We start from the raw sequence: 19,382 nt of genomic DNA, 5'->3' as shown, positions 1-19,382 counted from the left end.
AAAAAAAAAAACAAAAAAAACAAAAAAAACAAAAACAAAAAAACAAAAACAAAAAAGCAAAAACAAAAAAAACAAAAAAACAAGAAAAAACAAGCCAAAAAAACAAAAAAAACAAAAAAAACTATATTAATGCATGCAAGGAGACTAAAACAGGAATGGGCAACCAATCAATAACTACTTAGCAAGCATGCTATTGGAATCATTGATGTCAAATTTAACGTGGGATACATATTATATTACTCTGATTGAATTTGGACCATTGGACATGGTGCTCAGATTGCCAAACTTCTGGCTGAAAGGCCGGAATGGTCCAGCATCTGGTCAGTTTTTAAAAACATGAGGACCAAAATATTGATAAGCAGTATTTTGGAGTTGGAATTAGATTAGAATTTTAATTATATATACTTTCATGTAAGGTTTTAAACTCGGGATTGGTCTCAACCGATACCAATCTGGATGGTCGGGGTCTAATAGATTCACCCATGTTTATTTAAAAAAAAAAATAGTGTTTTGGTCCATTTATCCTTAGACCTTACCAGTGGATTGGTATAGGATCGGTCAAGGGTGGACCGATCTGATTTTTAAAACTGTGCTTTCATGTACATGTCTTGGTGGAGACCACCTGCTATTGTGGTCCTGGCTTGGCATTTTTTTTTCCAGGTATATATATATATATCCTTCCAGGGCCCTCTAGACATGAACTTAGAGGCCTTATGGTATGATTTTTTTTTTTTTAAATCGTATTTGACTGTATGATACACTGGAACTCAACAGATCCCTGAGGATGCAAGAAGTAATGCGTGGGTATCTTTTGATGGGAAGAGAAGGCAACAACTCTTAAGAGGAGACTCTGTTCGAATATCTATGAGCCAGCATCCTCTACCAACAGTCAATAAATTTGATCAAACTGGTGACTGGTTCCGCAGCTTGATCCGTTGCTTGAATTGGAATGAAAGGCTCGACCAGAAGGCACTGTAAGGCATGAAATACTGATTACTTAAAAATGCTGTTTTTTGTTTGAGTGTAAATATCTGTATAGAATGTAATTAAAAAAAAGACAACATACATACCTTACTAAAGGAGGCAATATTTGTTCTCCTTATTATTAGCTCCCAAAGAAAGGTTGGGTTAGCCTAGTTCATTATGTTCCAAAATGTATTCAAATACTGACATAAATTATATAGTACAAGCGTTCCACTTTTGGGCCTTTTTCATGGATTTGTGAGTTACTATTTACGTTTGTATTATGTCATTGCATCACTTTAATCTCCCAAATAATAAGAAAATAATATTTCATCATTGTCATTATACAAATAGCATTTGATTGTTGATGGAAGAATGAAAAATATGAATATCGATGTGTGGCCTTTGGAATCTAAACAGGACATGTTTCAACATGTTTGCAGTTTGCCCGGTTGAAGGTCACCAAGACTCCTAACAAGCACCCAGTAGCACTGTCCAATTTGGCATTTTAAGGATTTTCAGTCAGTCATGGGTCAATTACTGGAAGCATTTTTAGTTTCAACACAAGGGGTAGTGAATTAAGGTTGAAATAAATCTTGGGTAGAGTGACAATGTATAATCCTTATTATGTCCATGTCTTCACTAGGTTGGATTTTGTTAGAACGAACACTAACAAATACGAAGAAAAACAAACACAGATTTACACAACACAGATTTAATGAGGTTCACATGCCGATGTGGTGTGACACTTCCTCGGGCAAAGAAGTAGATGATTCACTATGTTGGAAGAAAAGTGACAATGGAGATCTCTCTCAAGAACAACCAAATCGTGTCAAGAAAACTCGTTCAGAAACCCTAACACGAAAAACCCCCAAATTTTACACTGCTTACTCAACAAGACAATAATACATATATACTCCTCAAAGTCGGGTTGATCCATCGGGTCGCTATCGGTCGGGTCGTACCGTATCGTGGGGGCTACACTCCCATATGAGATCAGTGTTGGGCTCTGCTACCATCACTGATATCAAGAAAAATCCCATTCAGGTTGCCACAAAAATATATCAAAGCGGGTCATTCTTCGAAATGGGTCAAGAATTCGAGACAAACATAACAGATTTCTTGATATGTTTGTGCATTTGCCATTAAGTTAAACGAAAATGGCTGGGTGTGGTTTGGGAGTCATTCAATCTAGCAGGTTTGACTGATTTAATTTAGAGAAACTAGTGGACTGGGAAAATGGTGTCATCTGCATACCCAGTGGTTTGATCCGGCAAGTTGACCGTTCATCCTTCTTCTTCAATGGTTTGATTCCAATCTTTGTTTGGGTCTGGTATCAGACCAATCTCATGATAGGCTGGTTCCTTGGTTGTTGATGCAACCATCATTCTTCACTGATCTTGAAAACATTGCAATAAGCTTTTGAGAAAGTTATTGGATTAACATGTTCATTAGGCTGGTTTTTTAGTACAGCTACAAACCTGTAAATCAATAAGATACCAGGAATTTTGTACCCTATAAATGGAAGAAATGGACCTTCGAGGTGGAAACATGTTCAGAAAGAACTCGTGGACGTTCTTACCTCCTAAACTTGTCTTTACCACCTGAACTTGTTCATAACCTGACATTCAGGCTCTTGTATATTCCAATTTATCATGTTTTCCCAATAAATGCCAGCAAGGACTAGCATCATGCATGGCATGTGAGAGAGTGGTGCTTCAATACCTTGATCATTATTGAGTCTTCTATCACTAGATCTGTCAAAAGTCCAAAACACATACTTGTCCTTAGGTAATAGCATCTGCATGGCCTGGATGCATGGTTAACTCTGTTGGGAATAATCTCACATTTAAAAACTCTAGGACCTTGGATTCTTTCATATATTAGTTAGGTCTCTTCACCTAATAGCTTAAGTTTTGGATTTGACACTTCAACAAACTTAACCTGGACCATCAACAACATAGGCCTAACTGCAATTGCTTAACTGACCTACCTTGATGAAAATTGTGGACAGGGCAGGCAGGGAATTGGGTTAGAATGGTAATCCGTTGGGCTATCTGGTTCTGACCCGAGCCCAGCCTGCTGCCAACCCTTAGTATTCTTGAATTGGGTTGGAATGGTAATCTGTTGGGCTATCCAGGTCTGACCTGAGGTGCCAACCCTTGTAATCTTGAATTGGATTGGAATAGTAATCTGTTGGGCGATCTGGGTCTGACCCGAACCTAGCCTGCTGACCCTAGTAATCTTGGTAGTTCTCAGTTTGTTACTTAATTTGTATGATGATTAGAGTTCAAAGTGTAATTTGAGTATGATTTGCAAGATTAGGGTTGTAGAATCATGCATGTGAGTTGGAGTTAGTTTTGAGTGTGGAAACCCAAACTCCGAGCTCAAAACCAGCTTCTGGGTTTGAACCGGCGGCAGCCAGCCCGCCACCAGAGGAACTGGTGTGCACCGGTTGCCTTTGGAACTACAATTTTCTCAAGGTTTCACTGGCAGTTGCTGTCGGAGTGGGCACCGGCACGCCACTTGGCTGCTGGTGTGGGTTGCCGGCAAGCTGGTGGGTGATCTGGTGAGACCGGATCAGCCCTGTTTGGGTGTTTTTTTCTTTTTAATCTTTTTGTGCTGGTATCTTCAGGCCCCGAAAAAAAATGTATATACTACTGCAGTAGTCCTTTTTATGCTATAGTATAACTGAAAATTTTATGGTACTGAAAATATAGGTCATACCATATGAAAAGTACTTGAAAGTAACAAAGCAAATCCTAGATGTTCTGTAGGTTAGATCTAATGTGCCTAAGAAAGGGGAAGAAATTTTTAAACTTTTATGTTAAAGGGAATCTGACACAAGTGAAAGAGCATTTTATATATGCTAAAAATGTACAAAGCAACCTTGGCAAATAGAATTGGAAATCCAACATCACCAAGGTATCTAACGAGATGTAAAAGCAAGCAGCTGAAGAAAACAACACTATTTACCCGTTGAACTTCCTCCTACACAAGGTTGGAGAAGCGAAGCCGGCGGGTTTATGCCTTATAGTTACTACTTATATCACTAAACCCTCAAGTTACTAACAGCATTTAAGTCATTATTATCAGGACAAGTTGTTCTCTGTGTCTTACATGGCCCCAACAGCTTGGAACCTCGGCTCTTTAGGAAGGAACTTCTGCTTAACATAGACGGTCATATAATCACCAAAAACGAACTTTGGGTAAGCATGGGGAACTTCTTCTTTCACTGGCTTCATGAGTTCAGGTGCAGGAGCTATGGTTGCTTTGAGAGACGGGTTGTAGAAGGATGCTATGGATCTTCGGTTGCCATCCGAGGAGACCAATACACGGTGCCAGACACTCTTATATCTTCCATTGCTCAGAACCTCAATCTGATCTCCTGTGTTGATGACAATGGCATTTGGTAATGGTTGGACATCAATCCATTCTCCATCCTTGAGGATTTGGAGGCCTTTCACCTTGTCATCCTGGAAGAGTAGAATTACACCCCCAGCATCGGTGTGGGCACGGAGACCATTCAGTAGCTCAGGCTGATGACAAGGTGGATAGTGGCTCACCTTGGTCCCAAAGAAGGCCTGATCTTCACCATTGAATGCATCCTTGATGTATCCCTTGTGTAACCCCAGGTTCTCATCCATCACCTCCATCACTTTCTCAGCTAATTTCTTCAGTTCACGTCGATATTCAGCCATGGTTTCCCTGTCATATAATTTACAGCATTCCATTAGTGATAATCAGAAGCTCAAACAAAGCTTTAATGAATTCAGCAAGGATCTGATGTTCTTAATCATCCAATTTAAAGAGTAGTTTTCCTTGCAGCTGAGAGTATTGCTATTCTGATTTTTGAGGAATTTTCTGTTTCTTGGATGATTCTGATTGGAATAATATTTGGAAATTTTTTTTACTTAAAATTTCACTTCTGCATTTTCAAGGGGACCATGTATGGAAACTATTCATTTACTACACCAGAATATCTACCAAATGCCACAGCTTCCTTGGCAAAACTTACTTGAATTCCAGGGGTTGGGATGGCCACTCGTTATCGTCTTGGAGAGTGAAGACATCTTCCCAATCGAGATTCTCCAACTTCTCGTTGCTCTTTGCTTCCACCAAGTCATTCAACATCTTCACAGGCATGGAGTTCTTGAAGCCTTCTTCTCTTTCCAGCTTGTAGCAGTCAGAGCACACTTTCTTCACCCTCTCCAAGAGCTCCTCTGAGATCCCATGATTCACCAACTGCAACAGTTAAACAAGTTAGTTTCTCTGTAATACTGAGATCCCAACTAAAACAAAATTAAAAGAAACTAATGGTAATCAATTTAATAGATCTAGTCTTCATGAAATTGTCATAAACCATGTACAACTAATAGAAAATCACCTGGAAGAATCCCCATTCCTCACACCCATTTGCAATCTGAGCCATTGTCTTAGCCCTCTCCTCTCCATCAAGCTTTGAAAAGTCAATCACTGGAATTGCCATGGGACCAAAAAAGAAGTAGCAGAAGAAGCAAAAAACAAAGAGATCTCAGAGAAGAAGATGACAGGGTGTGGTATTTTTTTTTTCTCTCTACTAAGATATGGTGTGGGTAGCAAAGTGGGGGTGACCCCTCCCTTTTATAACAAATTTTATGCGCCTTCTTCCACGTCAAACACAGTATTATTATATAATCTTCTCTTTTTTAATAAAATACAGCACTTAAAAGAAAAGTATTGGACGGTGCCAATTTATTAGAAGGCACACAATTAGGTCAAATGCATACAATGAGATTTCTGGTGGAAATCCACAACAGAAGCATCCCTACAGAGCTGATAACGCCATTTTTTTTCTATTTCTTTTGGTGCATTTTCTTCTCTATTTCTATGGTTTCTGGAGGTGGACATTGTCTTATTAACCATCATGAAAATCCTATCCCTCTTTTAAGTTGACAACCCCCACTATCTTGTGCGTTCACTATTCCACTTTTCACATGGATATATATGCTTATGTATGGAAAGATATTATAAATTAAATTATGAACAGGTGGTGTTTAAGCGTAGTTTGAGGATTAAGGAAGGTATACTGATGACTTTGATAAACAAAGCTACCATTAATGCTTATCTTAATGCATTGTCAACTCCATTTGTATCAAATGCAATATATTATTGTTCATATTATCAATGATACGATATAATGTGTATTAGGAAGAGAATCATTTGTCAACTAAGACACCCAATAAATAAATAAATAAATATTTAAAAAAAAAAATCAGTAATCCAAAAGTCTACGTGGTACGTAAACAGGGAACATCGATGACGGTTAGCCTTTTTTTTCAATGCTAAGTGTCCAAATATTATGGTTCCAATTAAAAGGAAAGAGTAATCTTATGACCATTCTGATAAAGAACTTGCAATGTATAATTGGGAAGTTAAACTGTGGTGGAGCTTAAAATGGACTAATATATCATTACAAAGCTTATATTTGATCAAGATGGAAAGCTAGAATTAGAATTGGTAGGGTCTCTGATCACAAACAAACAATGGTTAAGGCAAGAATATATACCCTAAATTGTTGGTGAAGCCTCATATCAGTTTATTCAAGGAGATACTGGAGATTTTTACCCAATATAGCAAAATTTTTATACTCGGGCAATTTTGTACTTTCAGGATTAGGATTTTTTTATATTGTAATGCGTCAAAATGTTATATAGAGTTGATCTCATGAGGAGACGAGAGGGGTTAGTCTAACAACCCGACCAATTACCCTTGGTATAATATTTTCTACTTTGGCCTGGACTTCTGATACCATATGTAGCTATAGCGGTGACATTGTGCAGCAAGGAGGGAGAATGTTAAGCCCCCAGTAACAGCCCAGATCCCATTAGCTCCAAGAATTGGGCAACAAATATGAGAGGCTTTGAAAGGGGCATGCTCTTTAGTCTTTAGTCTCACGTCAATGAGGGAGGAAGATCATGAAATATTGATAATAGGGTGGCCTCCTTACTATGGCATAATACATTTTAAAGCTCTAGGGGTCATGGACCAAAGCAAACAATATCATTCTTAGAGTAAAGGGCTAGATATTTACAGTTAGGGTTTTATACTTTCTTTAACAAAATAGTGAAAGCTCCAATTATTACTTTTGGGTGAATCATGCAAATCGTAATTATCATGTTCTGTTTGTCTGATTTATTATATATATATATATATATATATATTGCTTTAATTTTGCAAATCGTTGTTTTGATGCTTTTTTTAATTCCTTCTTGGTAAAATGCTTTGTTAATGCCTAACATAAATTACATCTGATGAGGTTCTAATAGAAAGCAACCCATGGGCCACCATGAATCTATTGGGAAGCTTCACAATATTTGTTTATTTGGCCTGGTCGGAAGTACTCAACCATGTTGACAAGAATTTGAGTTTGGACATTTGGTACTGTTCAGACTTCAGAGTACAAGTGAACATGTGATAGGGATATGGAGAATGGCGATAGTTTTATAATAAAAAAAAAATAAATAAATAAAAAATATTGGGTTTTTTAGTTCTTTTACCTTTTAGGGTAAGGTGTGAGGGGTCGGCCATAATTCATTCCCCCGTGCCATCTTCCTGGAAGTAAGCCCTCGGGAGTGCTGAAGGTTTTGTAATTCATGTATGGTATAGTGATTCCAAACCTTGCAGTCTAAGTTGTAACCCTAAATTTTTGGATAGAACAGGTCTGCCACCACATGGTGTGTAATGGTGTGTCACAAGGGGTCATGTGGTGAGAAAAGAAGAATGGTCTAGGGTGTCTGTACATGGATTTGGTTGGTCTTGTCGTTCATAATTTCCTATCAATTTCATTAGAACGGAGGTTCTTCACAAATTTTAGTTATTGGGAGGCAGTCTTTCCGCGAAACTGAGGCCAGACTACGTACATTATGATCTTCCCTAGACCCCCATAGTGACGAAAACCTTATGCACTAGATATGCTCTTTATTTTAATATATTATTGAAGTATTTTGTGCTCAATCTTCTCAATTCGGACACGTTCATATTCAACTGGTTCAACTTCATTGGAGTTTACGTTAATAAAGATTGAATATAACTAATGAGATTAATTATCATTAATTAATTGATTAATTAGAATATTCTTGACCATAACAACTACCATTATAACCGTTAATAGCTTAAGGTCAAGAGTTAGTTAAGTCAAAGAACAGATGCAAAGCCCCCAGAGAAATGGACAAGAAGATCTTTTAAAAAGAAAAAATAGCCTGGTGATATATGAAAATGACAATTATTGAAAGAGCAATCTACCTTTCCATTTTCTCCTAGCAAGGTTAAGGTTAAGGTTGTGGACTTCTACCCAGCCGCTTCCTCCCCCTCCAAAAAAAATAAAAATAAAAATAAAAAATAAAAAGTTGAAGGTTATGAATTAGGTGTGTCAAATGGTCGGTTTGGTCCAGTCTGATTTTAATAAAACTCCTTTTTCTGGTTTCAATTAGTCCGATCTTTTTGTGGTTTCTAAAAACTAAAACCAATATTGAACCGATAAGTAATCCGGTGGATCAATTCAATTGGGTCAATCTGCTTTTTAACACTCATAGTTGTGGCTATTGGGTAGGTATAATCCCATCCGAATCTAAACTGAGTCAGGTGAATTTAGCCTTGATATTTTTTATTGACTTCGGTTATTGATATGGATTAATTAATTTTGACTTGGGCTGCGTTTGGTATGCAATCTTGATCCATATAATGCATTTCAAGAAATCATACCAAAAGCAACATTAGTTTGATCTTAAATATCTGGATCCACTATTTATATATCTTATATTTGTCATATCATTAAAATAAGGGTTCTTCAATTTTTTTGGTTATCTAAAAAGAGTCTTTCCGCGAAGCAAAGGTAAGGCTGCATATATTATGATCCTCCGAAAATCCCGTAGTAGGAACCTTGTACACTGAATTCACCCTTTATATCATTCCATTAGTCTTTAGTGGTCAATCTTCTCAATTGTGACCCAATCGTACTCAACTAGTCCAGCTTCATTGGAGTGTACGTTAATGAAAATTGAATATAACTAATAAGATTAATCAGAATGTTCTTGGTCATAACAACTACCATTACAACCGTTAGTATCTTAAGGTCAAGAGTTAGTTATGTCAAAATATATAGATGAAAACCTCTTAGGAAGTGGACAAGAAGGTGTTAGGTGCTTTGATTTTTATTTTTTGTTTAAGGGGAAAAAGAACTCTGTTAGTCTGACATAGGAAACGTTTAGGTTGGTGCAGGCACGAAAAGACTACACTACCCCTCTTAGCTATGGGTTGAAGATGTTCCCATCGCACCTCCCATTTGGCTTGTGGATCTGATGTTTCCAGTGAGACCAACAGAGTTCTCTTGCCTTTTTTTATTAATTAGACCGTTCACCGTCAATTTAGGATTCGTATTCATTTTTCATTTCTTAATCTATTTATTTTATCTTGCCAAAAAAATACAAATCTATTTATTTTATCATTTTCTATGATATTTAAAGATGGGCATTATTGAAAGAGCAATCTACCCACCCATTTTTTCCTAGCGAGGTTAAGGTTGTCATCTATGTGTGTCAAATGGTTGGTTCGATTCGGTCTTAAAAAGTAGTTTAAATTATAAAATCAAACCAAAACCGATAGCTATCGTTACAATCGGTTTTGTTCTATTTAGGGGTTGGCTCAATTTTCACATATAAAAAAAAGAAAATGAAATTCAATAATTTTTTTTCAATTGTTAAAAAATTAAAATCAATATCAAACCGATAAGAAGTCCAATAGATCAATTCAATTGGGCCGTTCTGCTTTTTGACACCCTGAAAATTGGGTAGCCAATGCCATCCTTTTCTAACTTGGGCTGGGTAATTTAACCCTGAAGTTTTCTATTGACATCGTTATTGATATGAATTAGCTATTTTTTACTTAGACTATGGTTGACATGCATTCTAGGTCGATATTGCATTCAAAGAAATCATATCAAATGCAGCTTAGTTTTCCACCCATTATCTTAAACATCTAGACCCACTATGTATATAGAACATAATTATCTAGATCCAATATTTATATAATATATATTTGTCATCTCATCCTTTCAACCATAACGTTTCATGAATCTTGCGCACCTCACCCTTGAAGATCTCATCTTAAATCATGGTTAAAAAGAGTAAAGTATACAACTATGCTTTGAAAACACCTAGATTTGTCTAGTGAGCATTTTGAAATTAAGACTACATTTTGTATGATTTTTTCGGAATACATTATCGACCTAAAATGTAATCAGTATAAAGAGAAGAGAAGAGAAGGAGAGAAAGAGAGAGAGAGAGAGAGAGACCTATGATTGTGGGGCAATCATTAAATAAAGCAGTTATTAATGTCCTACTAGGAATAAGAAATAACCAAATAGTGATTACAAGTTCTACTAGAATATTGTTATAACAGACACTAACAAATATGAAAATAAACAAATGCAGATTCGCACAACACACAAAGATTTAATGAGGTTCATAGACCGATATGGTGTGTTATGTCCTCGGACGAAGAAGAAGATGTTTCACTATTTTGGAAGAAATGTTACAATGGAGATTGCCCAAATACACCTAAACCGTGGTAAGAAAACTCACCCAGAAACCCAAACTCGAAAAAACCCCCAAATTACAATGCTTACTCAACAAGACAATAGTATCCTCCAAGTCATGGGTTGATCCATGGGGTTGCGGTCGATCAGGTTAAACCCAACTCCTCTGCTTCTATCACAGTACTCAGGAGAAAAAAAAAAAAATTCCCATTCGGGTTATCACCAAAATATGTTAAGCGGATCATTCTTCAAAATGGGTCAATAATTCGAGACAAGCTTAACAAATATAAAATAACAAAATAGAATAAAATAGAAAGCTAATACTAGTTTCTAACTTGTAACTATATTTAGTCTTACTAGGAATAGGACTAGGAAACCTAAGTGAAGAGTCTGCAACTTGCGCTCCTGCATTCTTTCGATAGATTTTTAAGATTCCCCTTCATGTTATAGTATACATATAGCAAAAGAAAACTCCAATTTGGACTAACAAGAATTCTAATAAATATAAAGAGAACTCCAATCAATCATCATAAAACCATCAGCAACTTCAAAAGTGACAAAAGTTTTTCTAAAGAAAACACTCGAATACTAATGAAAACCTTTTCAAAGAAGGTAGTACAACACCAACAAACAACAGCTATGCATTTCTATGCACAGATACATAGATGGCGAAAAAATCATCTTAACCCCTTATTGGAAGCCTATGCGTCTCCTCTGGTTGATCCCTGCGTCAGTGCATTGTCTCAGTGATCACGCCGCAAGATTATGGCCCCACAAAAAAATAAAAATAAAAATGTCCAACATGTCACGTCCATCATCTTCCTCTGTTTAGGTACAAGAAAACGGATGTGGTTGGAATTTATCATAAAATTCAACGGATGAAATGAGGGGAACGGGAAGAATAGCGCTAGCATGTCCCATCCGTCATCTTCCCTTATCCAGGTGCAAAAGAGTCGGTGGTCTTCATCATTAGATATTATCTAAAGCTTACCCATAACCATGGAAGGGAGGCCCATGTCTTATCCTCTTCCAACAGCTTCCCATGGCAAACTAATAATGCTTGCAGACATTCCAAAATGGCCATAGAACTTAATTGAATTATAGTATTTTAAGAATACATGTTATAACTATTTTAAAAGAAGTTTTAAAATACATTTTTTGAAAGCTTTTGTATGTTTTATCTTTGACAAGGTTTGAACTAATGATTTTTTTTACCAAAAAAAAAATACTTATGAACTTTTGATATTACTTTTAGTAAAGCAGAAGAGTGGGGGATATTTAATCCAATAAAGTGAAGATTATATTGTATAATGGGAATTACATAACTAGGGTTCCATGACATAAAATCTTACTATGCTCTCTTTTTAATGTGAGGCAGAGGGGGGGGGTTTATTTTCCCACACTCATGACCTAGGTAGTGGTTGATTTCTTTTTTGGTGTCTATCCCACTTATTTCCAAGAATTCCTTCATTGATGCTGGATCAATGTAAGAATATTTTCTAAAATGCATTACATTTTGTTTGATGTTGAATGAGGCTTTATCAACTTTGAATGAACATCATCTGTTGTGTCGTCAACATTGGAGATCTTGTATTATACGCCATCCAAAATGTATTTGATGTCAGCAACAATTTTTTTTTTTTTTTTTGACACATCTTTTGGGTCATTTTGGATAATGATTCCAAATGGAATCTCTCCTATATTATATAAAGGATGCCCATGACATTTTAGAATATTGTTTTAAGTATTCTACACACTCTTTCTTACTCACATACTCTCAAATTCTTTGCCCCCCCCCCCCCTCTTTTTCTCTAATTTTTATTGTTTCGAGAAATGTTCACGTAATCTTGTCTTTGGTTATTGAGTACAACCCAAGTGTGTCTCAATGTGGTACAATAAATGATTACAACAACTAATAGAAGAGCCTACTGGGGTTGTTTCATCTTGGAGGCTGATTCACATAACTCAGTTTGCACTTTAGAGTTTGAAGGAGAATGACGAATGGCACTATTGTTTGTTTAGATTTTGAAGGACAGTAACGAGTGGAATGGTGTCAAAAACTTTTCTGACATACATTACATTTTATCTAACGACTTTGGATGGGCATCATTTGATGCGTCGCTGAAATTGACGATCTTCCATTGCATGCTATCCAAAATACATTTGATGCCATTAATATTTTTTATTTTTTTTTCTTAAAGAGACAAATCTTTTGGGTCAATTTGGATAAATGATTCTAAATGGAATTTCTCCAATATAAACAGAGGATGCTCATGACACTTTAAATATTGTTCTCAATGTTCTACACACTCTTTCTTACTCACATACTTGATCCTTCAAATTTTTTTTTCACTTTTTTGAGAAGTGCTCCTATAGTCTCATCTTTGTTGATTGAGCACAACCCGAGTGTTCTAACGTGGTCCAATAAATGAATACAACAACTAGTAGAAGTGCCTTGAGGATGTTTCATCTTAGAAGTTGATTCATATAACCTGGATTGCACTACAGAGTCTGAAGGAGAGTGATGAGTGGCACTATTTAGTCCCACCGTTTCCTCTTAAACATATTCAAATTTGATGGTTATAGTAAACTCGTTTGTGACAGTTCATGAAGCGCTACTACATTGTAGGACCTCAAATGATAGGTACTACAATGTGGTAAAGTCAAAGATAATTTTATCACTCATTTCATTGTTATATTTACAATAATACCTTTTGTTATTCGATGTTGTAATTTATAGATTGCTTTGATAATAACCCTTAGGAAATCCAATTTCTGAGAAAACTGTTGTATTTGTATTCGATAATTAAATCGATATATATATATATATATATATCATGCTATAATGTGAAAATATGAACCATCTTTGATTGGTTATGCTATCTCACTCAACATATGTATTCTTTATTAACAAATTTTATTTTTTTCCAAGTTCTCTTAGAATATGTTTCATGCACGAAAATCTCTTAACAAGGCTCTCTCTCTCTCTCTCTCTCTTTATAAGAGTTACATTCTTATGCATGTTCTTCAGAATACATAAATTCATAATAGTGAAATTTAACTGCATTTATGTAATTTTCTTCCCATTCAAATTCAGTTTTCAGACACTTCTTCCATTCGCCGAGGCTGGAAAGTTCACCAACAGAGATGATATTTCAAGGTCTTTTATAATAAATCACCCAATCTTAATTCTTAACTGGGGCCTGCAGTTGATTGGTCGAACCTAGTATACAATATTAGGACAACGGGCCAGGCCCAAGGGCTGAGACAGTAAAAAATTGGCATGAAATTGAAATTGGAGCAACACTAGGAGCCCATTGGGCTAAAATGAGCCATTCAATACAAAACAGCTACGGGGTGGGCTAAATCTAGAGAATGGGCCACTAAGGTGAAGATACTACATTGAAAGTCAAGGTGAGTGGGATATACCTTGATACCCCATTTTCACCGGTGCTTCGGTTTATATTGGGGTTAAATGAAAATCACTCAATTTTTACTAAAAGTAGTTAAGAGCACTAAACATTTCGTGTGAGTGGTCATAAAAAGATAAGAGGAGTTCAACTTAGAATTACACACTTCTTGCGGCGAAGGTCCGTTGCTAACTTGGCTACCCCTTGGAGTTGGGGCATGCCTAATTGTTGCTTGATTTGTGTAATGAAATTTCTACTTTGTTATTGGTTTATTTCGAAAATGAGATATGATGTGTTGCCTACAAACTCCATGACATATGTATGCTGTATATTTATCTATTGAATCTACTTGGAACACCAACAACAATAACAACTCTTGATATTGAGCATATATGGTTGCTGCGTATATGAGCATGCCATGTATCTTGATATGTTTGCTCACCATGGTTTCAAGTATCGGTCTTGTATCAGCCTTCTTTATACATTGTTTTTCTCGAATCATTCTCAAGACTATATCTATTGGTAGGTAGGGAGGGAAGTAGGTAACACAGCCAGGAGGATCAACTTGAGATCTCCTGGTGAGCATGGATTTTTTGCATAGCACAGTGAACCAACTGCCTAGTCTCAAGAATATTGAGTAAAGTGCAAGTATGATGGAAGTCGTGAGTCAGGTTGGCAACTCTGTTTTTGTTGTGCCCTATCCATTGGATACTTTTGTTATGTAATGGAGAGATTATAAAATGACTTTGTAAAGAGATAAAATTGTAATTAAGTACTGTTGCCACCAGGGTAATGATCATCTCTTTTGATGTATATGTATATCTCTTGTATAATGGATGTGAATCGTGTTCCTATGCTCATATATTCTTTTGATCATTTGATTGTTGCTCGCGATGGTGTAACCATGCCCTTATCTCAAGTTTGATTCATGACATAATTATAATTAGGTTTTAAAATCATTTTATTGCATTAAGAATAATCTAGAACCCTTAACTTCTGGAGGACCGATTTTCATTCATTTGGATGACACAACGTTAATTAAAATCAGAATTATAGAAAACATAATTAAATCACTTATATAAACAGAAGCCAAAAAAAAAAAAAAAAGTTCCCATTCTATATCTGAAAAATAGTTTCAAGAAATCAAAAACTGATATTTCAAAAAATGTTTCTCAAAACTATTTTTTTATTAATTTACAATTGAATAGTCAATGGTCAATCTGATGACTGGGTTTTGGGCTGACCCAACAATCGGGTGGTGGGTCCAACCTTGATCGATTCAGCTTGGCCCAATTTGATTCGATCTGAACCTCCTTAGATTGGTTCAACCCAAGTAATTTTGGTCTGCCTAGTTTCTTTACCTCTAGGTCACGTCTTATAAAAATAAAAATAAAAAAAAAAAAGAAAAAAAAAGAAGAAGTTTTTGTTGCATTGTTTTGGCTCTTATCTTTATTATTACTATTTTAAGTTATTGAGTGATTAGTTATAGCGTTAACAATGTCATATTGCTTTGAACATTATAAAATGAAAAACTGAAGGTGTTAGGACCATAGTTAGATAGAACAAAACGGCAAAAAAACTTTGCTCAGGATGATGATACATTTAAAATAAAAATAAAAAAACCTAAATGGGATAGTAAAAAAAATATTAAAAAGAATATACGATGCATGTTTTAAATGTTTAGATTTTTCAAGTACAGGATTAAAAAAAGGGCAATATAGTCCCAAAAAATTAGGAAGGTTTGGACGTACCATGGTATTTTTTATTTTTTTTTGGGTAATAGATATACCATCATGTTGTAGGTGTTCTATTTCAATGGTAGGTGAGAGTTGAAACAATGGGTAACCCTCAATTTTTGAGTTAGATTTGACAATATCTTACCAAAAATATGACTTCACAATATATTAGGTTCCTGTATTGAGGAGATATACTAGTGGCCTATCTCCAATTCATTAGGGCTACATCTATGGAAATAGTAAAACTACACAAATATACATAGGTAAATAATTAAGTACTCGCATGTATTTTATGGAGAACAAAAGGGTGTTACATAAGTCGGAACTAGGATCGAAGATGACTTTTAGTCCCACATCGGATATGCATGGGGAATCAAAGAAAAAGGCTTATTATAAAATGGAATGAAAGAAACCATAGAGATCACCCTTTGTTGGCCTTTGTGCTTGACGCACTGTTGTCACTTATGTGTAGTGACGAACAAAACCAACGAATTATTCATTAGAGGGGCATATATTTTAAATGCGTTTGTTCAGCTATACTCAACCAAACGAGTATTTTTTGTTCATTTGGGAGGAGTTCGGAGGTACATATTTGGCTAAGACTATGCCATATCTTGGCCCTAGGTATGTTTATCTATTTCCTGTTAATGCTACTTTCTTATGCAATATATGATATTATTTTGTTTATTTGCACTGCCCCTTTATGCCCTAGATGATATCATTTTGTTTATTTTCTTATTGTAATATGATACATCTTTCTAAACAGCTACAATTTATTTATTCATTCATAGATTTATTGTGCATCCGTTTACTATTACAGAATGGAACATTTGTGTAATTGGGCAGTCACTTCACATAAAAATGCCAAAGGCTAGGACCATCTCTAAAATTATCCATCCCAGGACCCCACATCGTTGGGATTGGCACTGGGTAGTTGCCCTTTTTATTATTCTAGTGGGGTTCAGGGTTCATTAACATTTTCTATTGTGTTCTGTTGTGTTGATGTGTTCCTTTTTTCTTTTTCTTTTTTTTATTATTATCATTATTATTATTTTTCTTTGTATGAATTTTTAATCGACCCCATTTAATTGGGATAATGCTTTATTGTTGTTGTGAGACGATGATGTTGTTTTTGTTGCTGTTCTTATATCAGTTTCTGTTTTAATCCCATATGTTGACGTTATTGTATGTCATAATGAAAATGTTAACTTGATGTTTTCTTGCATGTATTAGGGTGCAAGTACAGAATCAAGTACATTTACAACAAAAAATGATCTATCCAAGGGTTGCAAATATTGTGTTGTAAGTTGGTTTGAATGTTTTTTTTTGTTAGTCATTGTCTCCCATCTTGTTTATGTAGTTCTATAAACTTGATTCTTGATTTATCCAATACAGGGACGTTCAAAACAAGGGTATCCAAGAATGAAATTTAAAGTTCCTTCAGTTAAGCAGCAAAAATATATTAAATTTATGGAGGAAAGCCATCATCGGATCAATGATTTACCAGGTTGGTTTCGATAGAACCAAAGAGTGCTATCAGCAGCCCATGTCTCATTGTTTTGTGGTACTTTAGTTATTTATTTGTTTGTGTGTGTATATGTGTGCATTTAAATAAAAAATGAGGGTAAAAAACTGTTAATGATATGAACATACCTCCATTGTCTTTGAATTTTTTTTATGAGGGAGTATATACTGGATATGAAAAATCCTTAGATTATATGCTGGATATTAAAAATCTTTAGATTATCTCAATTCTTAATGTTGTGTTCAGACCTGTTGCAATATGCATATTAATTAAAACAGGTTAGCATATGAGAATAACATTGGAAGGAATGATTTCTTCACTTCCTATGGTCCCAGGATGAGGATCTTCCCAGTTGTGATTGTGAGAATGTAGCTTTAGATTTAATTTTGGTTGGGAAGTAGGAATCTGGTTACAACTTACAACAATAGTGAAACTGTCTATCTGGCAACTGACTTGAGCTCAATATGATTGAATAGCACAGACAGAGGTACAAGACCACACATGGATCAAAAGCCCCAATAACTCACCAAAATTTTCATGAATGTTTAGAAAATGAAGAACAACAAATATATGGACCCGAAACTTATTATTTGGCTGTTCAGAAAATATGCAGAACTATAGTTACTTGTGACGATTAAAAGAGAAAAAAAAACAACAAAAGAACATCATATGTACTCACCGGGGCTTAAAGTTCCTTGAGGAAGTAAAATCATGGCAAGGGCTGAGAAGGAAAGAACAACAGCACTAAGAGAGTTTTTGCTCCTTCAGATTGAGGAATGAAACCCACTACCTTGTAGACCAAAAAAGTCTGAAAAGGCTCGTAGCAAAATTGAATTAAAACTTCGAGCCTCACATTAAATTAAAAGACATTAAAAGTTGGATCTTTTGTTAAGGAAGACAACAAGAAAAACATATATTAACATAGGCATAGCTTTTGGTGAAGACAAAATTCTGTAGGCAAAAAACACAAGAAAACAATAATATAGATACTAGTCAAATACAGGTGAGAGCCCATAATATTGCTTTATTGAATTGGCTTATTCTAATGCTTAGCTAAAAAGGTTCCTTAATAAATAATCACATTAGCCAGCACCAAATATTTGGAAACAGGATGTTAATGACTATTCACTTCCATTTCCGAGCCTCCTAGTTTATTTTCTGATGGATTTGATTATTACAGGTCAATAGAGATGTGATGAGGAGGCATCCAAAAATGAGGAGGAATTGAATGATAACACTGAAGAACCCAGTGAAGCTGCAGAAGGTGCACAACAAAAACTGAAATGCACTGGCGAGTTTGGTGCATTAACGGATGTCGGAGAAGATTTGCTGAGAATGGCATCGTGAATCAGAATGTTGGGGTGAGGGCCGAGGGAAGGAAAGCTAGGGAGGTGACAGATGAAGAAGATATAACTCACCAACAAGTCCTCTTCATGTTGGATCCGATGGTGATGACGACTTTGTATAATGCTTCGTCTTTGTGGGTGGAAACTGGAGACTTAAGAACTCTATAGGTTTTTCTTAGCTGCCAATGAAGCTATTACATGAGAAGATTGAAGAGGTTTTGCTATTACCGGAATTTGTGTACAGATTAGGCCTTTTTGTTAACACTATCATATAACATATGGTAACTGTCATCTGGCTGCTGTTGCCATGGTTCGTTTTTCTAAGAGCAATCATATGCCAACACACGCTAACAATCAACAAGAGTAAGGATACCAGAGAAATTATTCTAATAAGGAACTGACCTTGGAAGGATCAACCTTGGGGAAGCTCTTGACGACATCCAAAACTCTTTTCATCACTTCTTCCCTGTCGACATGATCAGTTACAATCCTAACAGAAATCAATAAAAGAAAAAATTAGGTTTCATTAGGTGAACGTGAGAGGACCGAAGCGAGAGAGAAGGAAAGTCAAGAGAGAGAGAGAGAGAGCATATTAGAGCAGAGAGAAAGAAAAGGAAGGGAGAAAATAGAAGGAAAGTTGAGAGAGTGATCATATTCAAACTAAAAATTGGAAATTTTAAGATTTTTTTGTTAGTAAAGAAACTAAAAAAGATTAAGAAATCAATTGACGTGAGAGATTTTAAAAAGATATAGATTTTATTTTCTTGAAATTAATTTTCAATGAAAACTTAAATATTAGAACATTAAAAAAATATATAAAAAGTACCC

At 35.6% G+C, this 19,382-nt stretch overlaps 2 protein-coding genes and 1 long non-coding RNA gene across 5 annotated transcripts in view; 2 read left to right on the top strand and 1 right to left on the bottom strand.

Moving 5' to 3' along the window:
- LOC122057708 (NAD kinase 2, chloroplastic) overlaps positions 1-4,193 on the top strand; it is a 16,372-nt gene extending 12,179 nt beyond the window's left edge. For 2 of the 3 annotated variants that reach the window (XM_042619918.1, XM_042619916.1), the window contains one exon: positions 775-1,214. In XM_042619918.1, coding sequence (XP_042475852.1) covers positions 775-978 — 204 coding nt within the window. In that variant the 3' untranslated portion in view covers positions 979-1,214. Of the gene's footprint in view, positions 1-774; positions 1,215-4,059 lie in introns of those variants that run through there. The other variant, XM_042619917.1, reaches the window with a different exon arrangement.
- LOC122057709 (1-aminocyclopropane-1-carboxylate oxidase 5-like) lies at positions 3,803-5,568 on the bottom strand. The gene is made up of 3 exons (XM_042619920.1): positions 5,351-5,568; positions 4,982-5,208; positions 3,803-4,671 (listed from the first exon to the last, which is right to left on the bottom strand). Exons 1-3 carry the CDS (start codon positions 5,450-5,452, stop codon positions 4,080-4,082), a joined length of 921 nt encoding a protein of 306 aa, XP_042475854.1. The 5' UTR covers positions 5,453-5,568; the 3' UTR covers positions 3,803-4,079.
- A 10,554-nt stretch (positions 5,569-16,122) lies between these two features.
- On the top strand, positions 16,123-19,009 carry LOC122057518. The gene is made up of 4 exons (XR_006133543.1): positions 16,123-16,307; positions 16,917-16,985; positions 17,079-17,190; positions 18,389-19,009. It is a non-coding gene; the product is annotated as an uncharacterized LOC122057518 (long non-coding RNA).
- The last annotated feature ends 373 nt before the right edge of the window (positions 19,010-19,382 follow it).

Source organism: Macadamia integrifolia, chromosome 12 (assembly GCF_013358625.1).
Source record: "Macadamia integrifolia cultivar HAES 741 chromosome 12, SCU_Mint_v3, whole genome shotgun sequence".
Taxonomy (NCBI): Eukaryota; Viridiplantae; Streptophyta; class Magnoliopsida; order Proteales; family Proteaceae; genus Macadamia; species Macadamia integrifolia.
Note: the sequence above shows the minus strand (reverse complement) of the source record. Positions and strands in the feature narration are given on the sequence as shown.

Bases quoted from the DNA above. Each gene is read 5' to 3' on its own strand.
- LOC122057709 (XM_042619920.1), bottom strand. From the start codon at position 5,452: ATGGCAATTCCAGTGATTGACTTTTCAAAGCTTGATGGAGAGGAGAGG. The intron at 5,209-5,350 runs GTGATTTTCTAT...TAACTGTTGCAG, and splicing joins AGGAATGGGGATTCTTCCAG to TTGGTGAATCATGGGATCTC. The intron at 4,672-4,981 runs GTAAGTTTTGCC...ATTATATGACAG, and splicing joins TCCCAACCCCTGGAATTCAA to GGAAACCATGGCTGAATATC.